The sequence below is a fragment of the Staurois parvus genome, unplaced genomic scaffold, assembly GCF_062004578.1.
Source record: "Staurois parvus isolate SC_StPar_1 unplaced genomic scaffold, SC_StPar_1.0 ptg000569l, whole genome shotgun sequence".
In the NCBI taxonomy this organism is placed as follows: domain Eukaryota; kingdom Metazoa; phylum Chordata; class Amphibia; order Anura; family Ranidae; genus Staurois; species Staurois parvus.
In genome coordinates this window covers 363,628-381,206 of record NW_028318365.1, presented here as the reverse complement: position 1 = coordinate 381,206, position 17,579 = coordinate 363,628, and the positions used below count along the sequence as shown (strand labels likewise).

Genomic DNA, 17,579 nt, shown 5'->3' with positions numbered 1-17,579 from the left:
TACACAACAGGTTGTTTCATTTCCTCTTATGTTCATGGATAGATCATTGCATCACATTTCTGCCTCTAGAGCACGGGTGTCAAACTGATGGCCCTCCTACTGTTGCCAAACTACACGTCCCATGAGGCATTGCAAGATTGGCAGTTACAAGCATGACTCCCAAAGGCAGAGGCATGATGGAACTTGTAGTTTTGCAATAGCTGGAGGGCCACCAGTTTGACACCCCTGCTCTAGAGGGAGACCACTCTTACTGACCCTGAAAGCAGAGGATCCTGGGACATGTAGTCCCTCAACCAACTCTTACTGAAGAATGAATCAGCCCAGAGACTACAACTGGCTTGAGAGCCAAAGCAACAGGGGATCCTTGGAGAGTTTATGAACTTACTGTAATTGGTGGTCTCAGGGTCTTGTCCTGGGGGCTCTGGAGAGTTCAGTTGTGTGCTGCCCTTCTGCTAGTTGCTGTGGAGAGAAACAGCAACACAGGAGTTCTACATCCAGCCTTCCAGTGACCGTCCTACGTACGCAGCAATCAGTTCAGTGACACCGCATCTTCCAGTGACCATCCTACGTAAGTAGCAAGCAGTTCAGTGACACCGCATCTTCCAGTTACCATCCTACGTAAGCAGCCAGCAGTTCAGTGACACCACACCTACTAGTGACCATCCTACGTAAGTAGCCAGCAGTTCAGTGACACCGCATCTTCCAGTGACCATCCTATGTTAGCAGCCAGCAGTTCAGTGACACCGTACCTTCCAGTGACCATCCTACATAGGCAGCCAGCAGTTCAGTGACACCACATCTTCCAGTGGCAGGTACCTAGAACCACATTCATCACCAGCGGCCAGAGACACAGGGACATCCATACTGACCATAATCAGTGGTTTCCACTGCAGCCCGCTGTGCATTCTTCACATCATCCTATCTGATCCACAGCCTGTTCACCCCCCTTTCCTGCACCACAGTTTTATCTTCAGTCATGATTGGTGGAGGGCGATTGTCCAACCTTCACTCTGTGCCTTACATATGGACACAACTAGCAGACACCTCTACCCTCCCCCACCCCCGCTCTACTTCTCACATGTGGTCACCGATAGCAGACAACTCTACCCTCCCCCACTTCTGCTCTACTTCTCAGACGTGGACACCGCTAGCAGACACCTTTACCCTCCCCCACTTCCCCTCTACTTCTCACACGTGGACACCGCTAGCAGACACCTTTACCCTCCCCCACTTCTGCTCTACTTCTCACACATAGACACTACTAGCAGACACCTTTACCCTCCCCCACTTCCCCTCTACTTCTCACACGTGGACACTGCTAGAGACACCTTTACCCTCCCCCACTTCTACTCTACTTCTCACACATAGACACTACTAGCAGACACCTTTACCCTCCCCCACTTCCCCTCTACTTCTCACACGTGGACACTGCTAGAGACACCTTTACCCTCCCCCACTTCCCCTCTACTTCTCACACGTGGACACTGCTAGAGACACCTTTACCCTCCCCCACTTCTGCTCTACTTCTCACACGTGGACACCGCTAGCAGACACCTCTACCCTCCCCCACTTCCGCTCTACTTCTCACACGTGGACACTACTAGCAGACACCTCTACCCTCCCCCACTTCCGCTCTACTTCTCACACGTGGACAGTGCTAGAGACACCTCTACCCTCCCCCACTTCCGCTCTACTTCTCACACGTGGACACCGCTAGCAGACACCTTTACCCTCCCCCACTTCTGCTCTACTTCTCACACGTGGACACTACTAGAGACACCTTTACCCTCCCCCACTTCTACTTCTCACACATAGACACTACTAGCAGACACCTTTACCCTCCCCCACTTCCCCTCTACTTCTCACACGTGGACACTGCTAGAGACACCTTTACCCTCCCCCACTTCCCCTCTACTTCTCACACGTGGACACTGCTAGAGACACCTTTACCCTCCCCCACTTCTGCTCTACTTCTCACACGTGGACACCGCTAGCAGACACCTCTACCCTCCCCCACTTCCCCTCTACTTCTCACACGTGGACACTGCTAGAGACACCTTTACCCTCCCCCACTTCTACTCTACTTCTCACACATAGACACTACTAGCAGACACCTTTACCCTCCCCCACTTCCCCTCTACTTCTCACACGTGGACACTGCTAGAGACACCTTTACCCTCCCCCACTTCTGCTCTACTTCTCACACGTGGACTCCGCTAGCAGACACCTCTACCCTCCCCCACTTCTGCTCTACTTCTCACACGTGGACACTACTAGCAGACACCTCTACCCTCCCCCACTTCCCCTCTACTTCTCACACGTGGACACTGCTAGAGACACCTTTACCCTCCCCCACTTCTGCTCTACTTCTCACACGTGGACACCGCTAGCAGACACCTCTACCCTCCCCCACTTCCGCTCTACTTCTCACACGTGGACACTGCTAGAGACACCTCTACCCTCCCCCACTTCCGCTCTACTTCTCACACGTGGACACTGCTAGAGACACCTTTACCCTCCCCCACTTCCGCTCTACTTCTCACACGTGGACACCGCTAGCAGACACCTTTACCCTCCCCCACTTCCCCTCTACTTCTCACACGTGGACACTACTAGAGACACCTTTACCCTCCCCCACTTCTACTCTACTTCTCACACATAGACACTACTAGCAGACACCTTTACCCTCCCCCACTTCCCCTCTACTTCTCACACGTGGACACTGCTAGAGACACCTTTACCCTCCCCCACTTCCCCTCTACTTCTCACACGTGGACACTGCTAGAGACACCTTTACCCTCCCCCACTTCTGCTCTACTTCTCACACGTGGACACCGCTAGCAGACACCTCTACCCTCCCCCACTTCCGCTCTACTTCTCACACGTGGACACTACTAGCAGACACCTCTACCCTCCCCCACTTCCGCTCTACTTCTCACACGTGGACAGTGCTAGAGACACCTCTACCCTCCCCCACTTCCGCTCTACTTCTCACACGTGGACACCGCTAGCAGACACCTCTACCCTCCCCCACTTCCGCTCTACTTCTCACACGTGGACACTGCTAGAGACACCTCTACCCTCCCCCACTTCCGCTCTACTTCTCACACGTGGACACTGCTAGAGACACCTTTACCCTCCCCCACTTCCGCTCTACTTCTCACACGTGGACACCGCTAGCAGACACCTTTACCCTCCCCCACTTCTGCTCTACTTCTCACACGTGGACACTACTAGAGACACCTTTACCCTCCCCCACTTCTACTCTACTTCTCACACATAGACACTACTAGCAGACACCTTTACCCTCCCCCACTTCCCCTCTACTTCTCACACGTGGACACTGCTAGAGACACCTTTACCCTCCCCCACTTCTGCTCTACCTCTCACACGTGGACACCGCTAGCAGACACCTCTACCCTCCCCCACTTCCGCTCTACTTCTCACACGTGGACACTACTAGCAGACACCTCTACCCTCCCCCACTTCCCCTCTACTTCTCACACGTGGACACTGCTAGAGACACCTTTACCCTCCCCCACTTCCGCTCTACTTCTCACACGTGGACACCGCTAGCAGACACCTCTACCCTCCCCCACTTCCGCTCTACTTCTCACACGTGGACACTGCTAGAGACACCTTTACCCTCCCCCACTTCCGCTCTACTTCTCACACGTGGACACCGCTAGCAGACACCTTTACCCTCCCCCACTTCTGCTCTACTTCTCACACGTGGACACTACTAGAGACACCTTTACCCTCCCCCACTTCTACTCTACTTCTCACACATAGACACTACTAGCAGACACCTTTACCCTCCCCCACTTCCCCTCTACTTCTCACACGTGGACACTGCTAGAGACACCTTTACCCTCCCCCACTTCTGCTCTACTTCTCACACGTGGACACCGCTAGCAGACACCTCTACCCTCCCCCACTTCCGCTCTACTTCTCACACGTGGACACTGCTAGAGACACCTCTACCCTCCCCCACTTCCGCTCTACTTCTCACACGTGGACACTACTAGCAGACACCTCTACCCTCCCCCACTTCCCCTCTACTTCTCACACGTGGACACTGCTAGAGACACCTTTACCCTCCCCCACTTCTGCTCTACTTCTCACACGTGGACACCGCTAGCAGACACCTCTACCCTCCCCCACTTCCCCTCTACTTCTCACACGTGGACACTGCTAGAGACACCTTTACCCTCCCCCACTTCCGCTCTACTTCTCACACGTGGACACCGCTAGCAGACACCTCTACCCTCCCCCACTTCCGCTCTACTTCTCACACGTGGACACTGCTAGAGACACCTCTACCCTCCCCCACTTCCGCTCTACTTCTCACACGTGGACACTACTAGCAGACACCTCTACCCTCCCCCACTTCCGCTCTACTTCTCACACGTGGACACTACTAGCAGACACCTCTACCCTCCCCCACTTCCCCTCTACTTCTCACACGTGGACACTGCTAGAGACACCTTTACCCTCCCCCACTTCCGCTCTACTTCTCACACATGGACACCGCTAGCAGACACCTCTACCCTCCCCCACTTCCGCTCTACTTCTCACACGTGGACACTGCTAGAGACACCTCTACCCTCCCCCACTTCCGCTCTACTTCTCACACGTGGACACTACTAGCAGACACCTCTACCCTCCCCCACTTCCGCTCTACTTCTCACACGTGGACACCGCTAGCAGACACCTTTACCCTCCCCCACTTTCCCTCTACTTCTCACATGTGGACACCACTAGCAGACACCTTTACCCTCCCCCACCTCCACTCTACTTCTCACACGTGGACACTGCTAGAGACACCTCTACCCTCCCCCACTTCCGCTCTACTTCTCACACGTGGACACTACTAGCAGACACCTCTACCCTCCCCCACTTCCGCTCTACTTCTCACACGTGGACACTACTAGCAGACACCTCTACCCTCCCCCACTTCCGCTCTACTTCTCACACGTGGACACCGCTAGCAGACACCTTTACCCTCCCCCACTTTCCCTCTACTTCTCACATGTGGACACCACTAGCAGACACCTTTACCCTCCCCCACCTCCACTCTACTTCTCACACGTGGACACTGCTAGGAGACACCTTTACCCTCCCCCACTTCCTCACACGTGGACACTGCTAGCAGACACCTCAACCCCACTTCATCCAAGGAGATCCCATTGCTCCATCTTCTCTGCAGATTTGACCCAGTCATTATCATCCCCTATACTCCAACTGTTGAAGGGCCCCATCTATAGCCGGCAGAAGATGAACTCTCCTTGATCTCCATATACTGTAAATCCATCGGTAACTCAGAGATGCTCCCACTTTCCATTAGCCAATCCCTGCTCCTCCTCCCTCCACACCCGCCCCATATACAGTCCAGGCGTGGCAGTCCCGGGAGTGCAGCTGTAGCTGCGTGAAGCCTGAATGTCCCAGTAGGAGGAGTTCTGCCCGCAGTGTGAGCTGCACTCCTGGAGGACCCTGTTCCAGTCTATGCTGCACCACCCCCAGCTTCATGATTGGCCTTCCTCTGCCTCATTGTCTGATATCAATTGTCCGTGTATTGCTACATGTTGGGGATTTCTGCTACAAATCTGAACTAGGAATAGAGAAAGGGAGAAAGGATGGCGCTCTACTTCCTGCTCTCTTTGCTTTCCATCCCCCATCAACCAATCACAATGTGTCCACAATCACCATGGAAATGATCAGATCAATGAAATGTTTATCATAGACAGACCATCATGTGCCGATCATATACACAGACATTTGTATCACGGGAAACATACAAGAAACATGTATGGAGAAACACACGGGAAAGTCCCAATATGTGCATTCACCAATCACTCCTTCATTCCCGGTATACACACAATTCCATTGCTTCCGTGTGTACACCATCAGTCACTCTTCTAGAATTGGGACATTTTATTACCACCCACCTCTTCAGTGATCCCCCACCATGCAAGTATTGTCCTCACCTCCAACTGTGGGCCTAATGAGTGCTTGGAACATTTGTCCACAAAGTATTAATAATAGACCTCCAAGTGTTTGTGAAATCTCCCACCACAAATGTACTCAGCCAATCACAGGGCAGGATAAAGAGAAAACAGGAGGCGCAACACCTAGCGCATTATCCAAGGTTTATTGTAAGGACTACAAAATAAAAACACTTCTAGACGAAGCATGTATCTAAAAAGCATTGATGGCCACAACGGCAGGTAAGGTGTCCTCACTGTCAGTGCGGTCAAATGACTGACGCGTTTCGGAGACGAATCCCTTTCCTCAGAGCTGATGACCAGCCTCTGATGTAGATGTGTAGTGAATGGAAAGTGGGAGCCTTGCTGGAGATTCCTGAATCACAGGGCAGGACTCCATTTTTATTCTTCTCCTGCCATCAATGGCCGACCTGGTCCCACACTTCATCCATGTCTTTGGGGGCCTCTCATCTCCTTATGAACTGTTTCTTCCATGATGAAGATCAGCCATGGAGTATATCTGAGGTGTATATCAGGGTGTGCTTCTTCCCCACATGAGAGCTGGGATGTCCAGCAACATTCATCTAGAAGACATTTCCCGCACTCAAGGCACTAATACACCTCCAGGGTTGTGTGGGACCCCTGATGTACAGGAAGACAGGAATTCAGTGAGGAACATTTCCCTCACTCAGGACAGGAAAGTGGCTTCTCCTCGTGTGAGATCTCTGATGTCTGGAAAGACGCAATTTCACTGAAAAACATTTCCCACACTCAGGACAGGAATACAGCTTCTCCCCCGTGTGAGATCTCTGATGTATGGAAAGATAGGACTTCTGTGAAAAACATTTCCCGCACTCAGGACAGGAATATGGCTTCTCACCTGTGTGAGACCTTTCATGTTTGACAAGATCTGTTTTTCGTGCAAAACATTTCCCGCACTCAGGACAAGAATATGGCTTCTCCCCCGTGTGCAATCTCTGATGTGTGTAAAAATGGGACTTCCATGCAAAATGTTTCCCGCACTCAGGACAGGAATAAGGCTTCTCCCCCGTGTGCAATCTCTGATGTGTGTAAAGATGAGACTTCCGTGCAAAACATTTCCCGCACTCAGAACAGGAATACGGTTTCTCCCCCGTGTGAGATCTCTCATGTCTGTAAAGAGTGGACTTCACTGAAAAACATTTCCCGCACTCAGAACAGGAATACGGTTTCTCCCCTGTGTGCAAACTCTGATGTGTGTAAAGATAGGACTTGTCTGAGAAACATTTCCCACACTCTGGACAGGAATATGGCTTCTCCCCTGTGTGAGATCTCTGATGTGTGTAAAGAGAGGACTTGTCTGAGAAACATTTCCCACACTCTGGACAAAAATGTGGCTTCTCCCCTGTGTGAGATCTCTGATGTCTGTAAAGGCCGGAAATATGTGAAAAACATTTCCCACACTCTGAACAGGAATATGGCTTTACTCCTGTGTGAGATCTCTGATGATTGTTAAGACTGGACTTTTGTGAAAAACATCTCCCACAGTCAGGGCAGGAATACGGCTTCTCCCCAGTGTGAGATCTCTGATGTGTATCAAGATTGCACTTATGTGAAAAACATTTCCCGCACTCAGGACAGGAATACGGCTTCTCCCCCGTGTGAGATCTCTGATGTGTGTCAAGATTGCACTTATGTGAAAAACATTTCCCGCACTCAGAACAGGAATATGGTTTTTCCCCCGTGTGAGATCTTTTATGAATATTTAGATGGGATTTAAAATGGAAACCTTTCTCGCACTCAGGACAGGAGAACCTCTTCCCTGTTGGAAGGCCGGCCCGGTCCCGCACAGTCTGAGGTTCCTCAGGATATAAGGAATCCGATGGTCCATCTACACTGGGTGGTGCCGGATGGACATTGGAGGGAGCCGGGTTTTCTCCTGGACTATACTGTGTAATGTCCTCATCTTCTACTTTCCAGTCTGGAGACAAAGTGAGACAATCCTCGGAGGTTTTCCTTATCTCCCGGCCATGGACTAAAATACAAAGACAAAGAGGATTACTAGACAGGAGCTGATTGGTTCCCCCAAACCAGGACTCCGCCCACATAAGGCAGCTTGGTCTCTGAGGAGCTTACAATTCCACCCTCAAGGGAACTAGGAAATGGCTCCTCTGATCTTCTACCAGGTCATTTCTTTATTCATGGACCTTAGTCAGAGAGTGAGGAAACAACCAGAAGTTAGTCATGAAGAACAGCGGGGCTGAGCCCCACCAGAGGTCAGAGAGTGAGGATGGGGGGAGAACAACCAAGATGAAGACTGGACTGATCCTGAAGACCACCATCATTGGGGTATTGACTCCTCCCTCATTACCTCTTTCTGTTTAAGGGTCCAAAGTTGGAGGATGTTATCACATTATTATCACCATGTAAAAGTCTGTGCTCCAATCACATCATCCGATATAAAATGTCCAGCTGGGAGGAAATGGGGGGAACAAAAGAGAATCCATATTATGTGTATATATAGCAGTGGGGGGGAGGGGGGAGAACAGAAGTCAGGAGTATGTAATGTACAACATAGAGTATATAGTGCAGGGGTCAGGAGTATGTAATGTACAACATAGAGTATATAGTGCAGGGGTCAGGAGTATGTAATGTACAATATAGAGTATATAGTGCAGGGGTCAGGAGTATGTAATGTACAACATAGAGTATATAGTGCAGGGGTCAGGAGGATGTAATGTACAACATAGAGTATATAGTGCAGGGGTCAGGAGGATGTAATGTACAACATAGAGTATATAGTGCAGGGGTCAGGAGGATGTAATGTACAACATAGAGTATATAGTGCAGGGGTCAGGAGGATGTAATGTACAACATAGAGTATATAGTGCAGGGGTCAGGAGTATGTAATGTACAACATAGAGTAAATAGTGCAGGGGTCAGGAGTATGGAATGTACAACATATAGTATATAGTGCAGGGGTCAGGAGGATGTAATGTACAATATAAATTATACAGTGTAAGGGTCAGGACTCATAATATTGGTATTCAGTAATCAGTGGAAGATTAAATGTTTACTGTAGACAAGTTGCAGAGATCCCACACCGCTGCCTCCCATCTCCTGAGACTGCACTCAGTGACTTGGGTCTGAGACATACAGACATATTCCTCCACCCGGCACAGCCAGCAGACCACAGAGCAAGGAACCCTGGGAGAAATGTTCTGTCAGAGATCCTGTTAGCCCCAGGATAAGGGGTAGAAGACCCAATACACATGTCCCAGGTCAATCAACACCTATTGTGAACAATCACATTTTGCTGCCAGCTGAACCCCAGAACCTCCATAAATCCAGTCTAGAGACATAAATTGTGTCTGCAGCACAGAGAAGGAAGATTATCCGAGAGAAATCCAGGAATACAGGACGGGGAACACAGCTCAGGAAAGTGACCAGGGGATTACAGGCTGATATCACCCAGTCCCCGCCCTACTCTGGACCAATCAGTGAGCAGTATGGGTGGAGGAATGGATTTAGTGTTCATGACCCACCTGTGCTGATCTCTGTAGGAGTGTCCTCCTCTATAAATGTCCCCGTTATTCCATCCTCCTCCATAGACTGCTGATCATCCCTCACATACGCCTCTTCTTCTTCTGCTTTCACCTCAAATTCTATATCGATTGGATCTCCACTCTAAATCAAGGAAATGAGAGAAAATATCATCTGTAAAATATAAGGTCACATAAACATCCACACATTGTCTCTACAAGTCCATGTTCTAGATTCTCCATCCCACCAACCTTGTAATAGTGAGGGATGGTGTGACCTTCCTGTGTGGAATCCCGGGAATACAGAGGACGGGGACATCTCTCTGGTGGGTTCCCATGACTGGATCCATCTGTAGGAAACACACACACTGACTGAATCCATTGTTTCTATGTGTTTATCAGATGATGGGGGATCTAGGTGGATCCTCCGTACTGCTCTCTCCTTTACAATAAAGTCTCCTCTTACCCGGTGATGTGAGGGGCGGCTGATTGTCCATCATGACGTCCTTGTAGAGATCCTTGTGTCCTTCTAAATACTCCCACTCCTCCATGGAGAAATAGACAGTGACACCCTGACACCTTATAGGAACCTGACACACACAATGATACAGTCACCATCCAGACACATCCCTTGTCTGTTACTGGAGAATGTCCCAGAATTCCCGGCACCGCTCACCTCTCCTGTCAGCAGCTCAGTGATCTCTCTGGTGACTTCTAGAATCTTCTTCTTCTTTCTCTCTTCTATCAGGGAGGGAGGTGGAGGCAATGTGATGTCATATGATCTCCAGACTTCACAGGAGGAAAACTCTACATCTGAACACAAAGAGTCACATCAAATGATATTCCCAGAATCCTCCTCACCTCTCCATTCAGGTCTCCATTTTATTAAAGCCCCACTTCAGGCTGAGGTATAATTCCCCCCCACAGGACCCCCACACTACGCAGGGTATAGGCTTGTTGCAGCATTCTGATGTCATTACATACAACGCAGGACCAACAGTCCCACTTTACATGTGAGGATACCAAGGGGCCCCACATCCTAAGAGCATCAGAAAAAAGTCAGATGGAGGGACATTGGGGGAGGAGCTGTGAGGTCACTGTGATGTCATAGGATTCTCTGACTCTGGATGGAGGGACATTGGGGGGAGGAGCTTGGAGGTCAGTGTGATGTCATAAGATTCTCTGACTCTGGATGGAGGGACATTGGGAGGAGGAGCTGTGAGGTCAGTGTGATGTCATAGGACATATAGACTCTGGATGGAGGGACATTTGGATGGGGAGATTTGAGGGGTCCTCTATATGAGGCTCCTATGCAAACCAAATCCTTGTTCCTGGGTGCGTCCTACCTCTCCTAAACTGAAGAGTGACCTTTGACCTTTACCATCCAGAAATCTGTCGGGAATCTGTGGAAGTAAGCTGTCATGTGATCAGGTGACGTGCGGAGGAACGGAGTGTAAATAGCAGACAATTGTCTCCAGAGCCCCTAATGGTGGGGATGGATTTGGCGGCGTGCTGGTGCCAAGTTTCCTCCCCCCAGGGTCACTGCAGGTGTGGAGAAAAGCTGTGTAAGAGGATATGGAGGAGAGATGAGGAGGAGATCCAGGAATCAGGAGAAAGGTCAGGGCAAGCAACAGACGAGCGCATCCAAGAGACCAAGCCGGGGTCACTACACAGAAAATCAATCCAAGGAAACAACAGGCAGGACGAGGAATAGCAAGAAGGAGCTGAGAGACAAATGAGAATATTGCTCAGCCAATGGGAGATGATCTCAGCATGACTTCCATCATGAAGGAGATGAGGGGGAGGGGAGGAAGTCACTGAAGGTGACCATAGATCCATGGAAATTCAGCTGGTTCAGCAGGGATCGTTCACATTTCCATCCATGTGTGGCCACTGCCGGATAAAAGCAACTCCCCCAGCGGCTGCAGCCAATAGCTTCACGGCTCAGCCGTGTATTCTGAGAGCGGAGGAGTCCCCCCATTGTCAGAATACAAGAGTGCAGCGGGGAGGATTCCCCCCTCCACCTTCAGTGTGTAGTTGGGGAAATCGCTTCTATTTCCTTCCATGACCTTTTTGTCTCCCGATCCCTTAACCTACTAGCAATTACAGAAACCTGACTCCAAGCAGCAGATTCTGCTTCCCCCGCAGCACTTCCCTATGGCGGCCTCCTCTGGACCCACTCACCCAGACCCAGTGGTCAGAAAGGTGGTGGGGTTGGTTTGCTTCTATCCCCACTCAGCACCTTTAAATTCCCCCCTAACCCTCCCTCTCTATCCTTCTCTTCTTTTGAGACTCACTGCATTTGGCTGTTCTCTCCGATCTTTCTGAGGATTGCAGTGATCTATTGGCCTCCTGGACCCGTGTCCCGCTTTCTTGATGACTTCTCTGCCTGGCTACCCTACTTTCTCCCCTCTGAACTACCCACTATTATCATCAGAGATTTTACCATTCCTATTAATGTCAACAACCCGACTACATCCCAACTCTTCAACATAACCTCATCTTTTGCATTAGCACAATGGACACGTCCTCCACTCACTCTGATGGGAATACATTAGACCTTGTTTTCTCCCATCTTTGCACTCCCTACAACCTCACAAACACCTCCTTTCCTCTCTCTGATCACAATCTCATCACCTTCACAGTCTCCTCGTCTTCAAACACCTATCCCTCCAAGCAGCCAACAATTACCCGCAGAAACCTTCACAACTTGAACCCGGCTCCTTTCCACTCTGCAACTGACCAACTCTATGACAGAATCTCTCCCCTGTCCTGCCCTGACCTGGCCACTGCTGTCTACAACAGTTCACTGTCATCCACACTGGACTCACTTGCTCCTCTAACAACACGAAGCATCAGGCTCCGACCATTACATCCGTGGCAGACTGACCACACCAGACATCTTAAACGACATAGTCGTGCGCTGGAGTGATTGTGGCGTAAAACCAAATCTCAACAAGCATTCACCCGATATAAATCTGCTTTCTTCACATACAATTCCTCCCTCCATGCTGCCAAACAAGACGACTTTGTCACCCTTATTAATACCTTGTCATCCAGTCCTCATCGTCTCTTCTCTACTTTTAACTCTCTACTTTCTCCACCTCCACCCAGTACCTCACTCACTGTTCATGAGATTGCAAATCATTTCAAAAACAATATTGACGCAATTCATAGGGACATCTCCACTGCACAGACATCCATCCCACTTACCATACCTTATACTAAACCTCCCTCAACACTTTCCTCTTCTGACCTCGCTACTACCGAAGAGGTCACTAAGGTTTTCTCAGACGCCCGTCTAACAACCTGCCCCCTCACAACTACTACGGTCACCCTCTTCCATCCTATGCTCCCTCACTCACATCTTCAATCTTTCCTTCTCTAATGGTGCCTTCCCCTCCCCTCTAAAGCATGTGCACATCACTCCCATACTTAAAAAGCCCTCCCTGGACCCCACCAACCTGAACAACTTAAGACCCATCTCCCTGCTGCCATTTACCTGTAAACTCTTAGTCTACAATCTCCTGAGCTCCTACCTCAGCGACAACAACCTTCTTGACCCTTTAGTCTGGCTTTCGCTTGCTACACTCCACTGAAACTGCCCTACTAAACCTCACTAATGATCTACTAACTGCTTAAACCAATGGCCACTACTCCGGACTCATCCCAACCAATGGCCACTACTCCATTCTCATCCCAACCAATGGCCACTACTCCATACTCATCCCAACCAATGACCACTACTCCATACTCATCCCAACCAATGGCCACTACTCCATTCTCATCCCAACCAATGGCCACTACTCCGTACTCATCCCAACCAATGGCCACTACTCCATACTCTTACTACTTGACCTCTCTGCTGCTTTTGATATTGTTGACCATCTCCTCCTCAAAAAAAAACTCCACTCTTTTGGCCTCCAAGACTCTGCTCTCTCCTTGTTCTCCTACCTATCGCAGCGCTCCTTCAGTGTAACCTATAATGCTGCCTCCTCCTCTTCACTCCCTCTTTCTGTAGGGGTCCCTCAGGGTTCTGTCCTTGGACCCCTTCTCTTCTCCATCTACACCTCCTCCCTTGGTCACTTGATAAACTCCCATGGCTTCAAGTACCATCTCTATGCTGATGACACACAAATCTATCTTTCTCCTCTTCACCTCACCCCTTCAGTCTCCTCCTCACCTCACCCCTTCAGTCTCCTCTTGCATTACTTACCTACTAAGTGACATATCTGCATGGATGTCACTCCACTTCCTCAAACTCAATCTTTCAAAAACTGAGCTCTTAGTATTCCCCCCAGCCTGTGCCCCCTCCCCTGACTTCTCCATCAAGATCAATAATACAACCATCAGTCCCTCCCCTCATGCCAGGGTACTAGGTGTAATCCTAGACTCCCATCTGTCCTTTCAGTCCCAAATCCAATTGTTGTCCAAATCTTGTAGACTTCACCTCCACAACATCTCCAAGATACGCCCGTTCCTAACCTCGGAAACCACTAAGCAACTTATTCACTCCCTTGTTATATCTCGCCTTGACTATTGTAACTCCCTCCTCATTGGCCAACCTCATCGCTGGCTATCCACTCTTCAGTCTATCATGAATGCTGCTGCCAGACTCATCCACCTTACTAACCGCTCTGTATCTGCCATTCCTCTCTGCCAATCCCTCCACTGGGCTCCAATCAGTGTCCTCCACCCCTCTCTGCCAATCCCTCCACTGGCCTCCACTCAGTGTCATCTACCCCTCTCTGCCAATCTCTCCACTGGCCTCCACTCAGTGTCCTCCACCCCTCTCTGCCAATCCCTCCACTGGTCTCCACTCAGCGTCCTCCACCCCTCTCTGCCAATCCCTCCACTGACCTCCACCCTTCTCTGCCAATCCCTCCACTGGTCTCCATTCAATGTCCTCCACCCCTCTCTGCTAATCCCTCCACTGGCCTCCACTCAGTGTCCTCCACCCCTCTCTGCCAATCCCTCCACTGACCTCCACCACTCTCTGCCAATCACTCCACTGGCCTCCAATGTCCTCCACCCCTCTCTGCCAATCACTCCACTGGCCTCCATTTAGTGTCCTCCACCCCTCTATGCCAATCACTCCACTGGCCTCTATTCAGTGTCCTCCACCCCTCTCTGCCAATCCCTCCACTGGCCTCCACTCAGTGTCCTCCACCCCTCTCTGCCAATCCCTCCACTGGCCTCCACTCAGTGTCCTCCACCCCTCTCTGCCAATCCCTCCACTGGCCTCCACTCAGTGTCCTCCACCCCTCTCTGCCAATCCCTCCACTGGCTTCCCCTTGCCCAACGGATAAAATTCAAAACAATAACATATAAAGCCATTTATAACTCCGCCCCAAATTACATCACCGATCTTGTCTCTAAATATCACCCAAACCGTACTCTTTGCTCTTCACAAGACCTCCTGCTCTCTAGCTCCCTTGTCTCCTCCTCCCATGCTCATCTCCAGGACTTCTCCCATCCTCTGGAACTCTCTACCCCAATTTATCAGACTATCGCCTACTCTGCTCACTTTTAGGCGATCTCTGAAATCCTCTCTCTTTAGGGAAGCCTATCCTGCCCTCAGCTAATAATGGAATCTTCTACTCTTCCAATCAGTCCATCCCCCACAGTTACTACCTTTTGTACCACTAGCCCCTCCCTCTTAGATTGTAAGCTCCCAGGATCAGGGCCCTCCTATCCCTCTTGTATTGATCTGTATTGTTGCTGTATTGTCTCCCGTTATATTGTAAAGCGCTGAGCAAACTGTTGGCGCCATAAATCCTGTATAATAATAATAATATTTTTTTCTCTCATCCCGCTGGCTGAACGATAAAACTGAACCATGTAGGCCAGCTTTGGGAGCAAATATATTATCATCAACTGCTCCCCCTGAAGGGGTTAATCTGGGTTCCCACACTATATATGTGTGTATCATCATCTGCTGGAGATAAAAGACATCACAGTGACTATGGAGGAAGAGGACGGACATGACTATGGAGGAAGAGGACGGACGTGACTATGGAGGAAGAGGACGGACGTGACTATGGAGGAGGAGGACGGACGTGACTATGGAGGAAGAGGACGGATGTGAATATGGAGGAAGAGGACGGACGTGACTATGGAGGAAGAGGATGGATGTGACTATGGAGGAGGAGGACGGACGTGACTATGGAGGAAGAGGACGGATGTGACTATGGAGGAAGAGGACGGACGTGACTATGGAGGAAGAGGACAGATGTGACTATGGAGGAAGAGGACGGACGTGACTATGGAGGAAGAGGACGGACGTGACAATGGGGGACGGGGATGGACGTGACTATGGAGGAAGAGGACAGACGTGACTTTGAAGGAAGAGGACAGAAATGATGGGGGGTTACTGGGTGTAAATAGGAAATAACATCTTATTACCTCCTCTGCTGCTACTTCCACCGATGTCTCTTTTTCTTTGTGCCACATGGGACTTTGTCTTTATTCCAGGTCACTTCCTGTCTGTACCTGACATCACTTCCTGTCTATACCTGACATCACTTCCTGTCTTCTATAGAGACTTCCTGACTGGGTAGAAGTGAGATCACCACCTTTTGGAGCTCAGAGGAACTGCTGCCCCGAGAAGCATCTGGTAGTGTAGAAAATTGAAGAAAAAACCAAAAACATTTTTTCTTTTCTTTTTTTATATTTCAAAACCTTGTGAGAAAAAATGAGATCTGCAAAATACTCACCATGCCTCTTTTTAAATTCCTTGGGGTGTCTACTTTCCATAAAGGGGTCATTTGAGGGTGTTTGTACTCTCCTGGTATTTTAGCACCTCAAGAAATATGATGGGCAGTCAGAAAGTAAAAGCTGTAAATTCCATTATCTCTCCCATAGTTTGTAGACTCTATAACTTTCACACAAAGCAATCAATATACACTTACTGGGATTTTTTTTAACCAAGAACATGTAGCAGAATAAATTTTGGCCTAAATTTATGATGAAATTTTAGTTTTTTTAGATATTGTTTATGACAGAAACAAGAAAATATTGTTTTTTTCCAAAAAACATTTTTTTCTCAAAAATTTTTTTGTTTATAGCGCCAAAAATAAAAAGCGCAAAGGTGATCAAATATCACTAAAAGAAAGCTCTATTTGTGTGAAAAAAGGACATAAATTCATTTATGTACCGTATTGCATGACCGCGCAATTGTCCGTTAAACTAGCGCAGCGCTGTATAGCAAAGAAATGGCGTAAATTCCATGATCTCTCCCATAGTTTGTAGACGCTATAACTATCACACAAAGCAATCAATATACACTTATTGGGATTTTTTTTGCCAAAAACATGGAGCAGAATACATTTTGGCCTCAATTTATAACTAACTTTGAGTTTACTATATATTTTTTATAGCCGAAAGTAAAAAATATTGTTTTTCTTCAAAATTTGTGGTCTTTTGTTTATAGCACAAAAAATTACAAGCGCACAGGTGATCAAATACCACCGAAAGAAAGCTCTATTTGTGTAAAAAAAGGACGTAAATTTAGTTTGGGTGCAGCATTGCATGACCGCGCAATTTTCAGTTGAATTAGTGCAACGCCAAGTAGCAAAAAGAGGCGTGGTCATTAAGGGGGGTAAATCCTCTGGAGGGGGAGGGGTTAATGATATACAAACAGATTTTGCTGTCCTCTATTGATCAAACACAAGATGGCGCTGATGAATCGTTTTGATTCCTCTTTGATATTGGTATTCTATTGAGCCAATCATTTGAGATATGTGTCATCTTGTCTTGATTTCTTATAAGGTGATGCCAATATAATGAACCAATGAGAACAGAGGTGGCTCTTTAAGGGCTCGCTTAATCCACTGCTGATCACACCCTCGGACGAAGTAGTGTGACGAAACGCGTTAGAGTGTGATCCAGCAGTGACGTCATCACGCACGCCTTATCACGTGCCAGACCATGTGACCACAACCTTGTCATCTGTTGAAGGCTGGTGAGACGCCACTGTGTGTAGGAAGCGGTGTACTAAGCCTGCAGGCTGAATGATTTTAATATACAAGGCTTTGCTGTACTGACATAATGTGAGTGCGGTTATTATGGGGTA

General features: G+C 49.0%; 1 protein-coding gene across 1 annotated transcript in view; it reads right to left on the bottom strand.

Annotated features, from left to right (window-relative positions):
- The window catches only part of LOC149450619 (uncharacterized), a 225,844-nt gene that overhangs the window by 37,081 nt on the left and 171,184 nt on the right, over positions 1-17,579 (bottom strand). Inside the window, exon 3 of the mRNA XM_089691690.1 lies at positions 6,799-7,752. Within this exon, the coding sequence (XP_089547816.1) occupies positions 6,799-7,752 (954 nt within the window). The remainder of the gene's footprint in view (positions 1-6,798; positions 7,753-17,579) is intronic.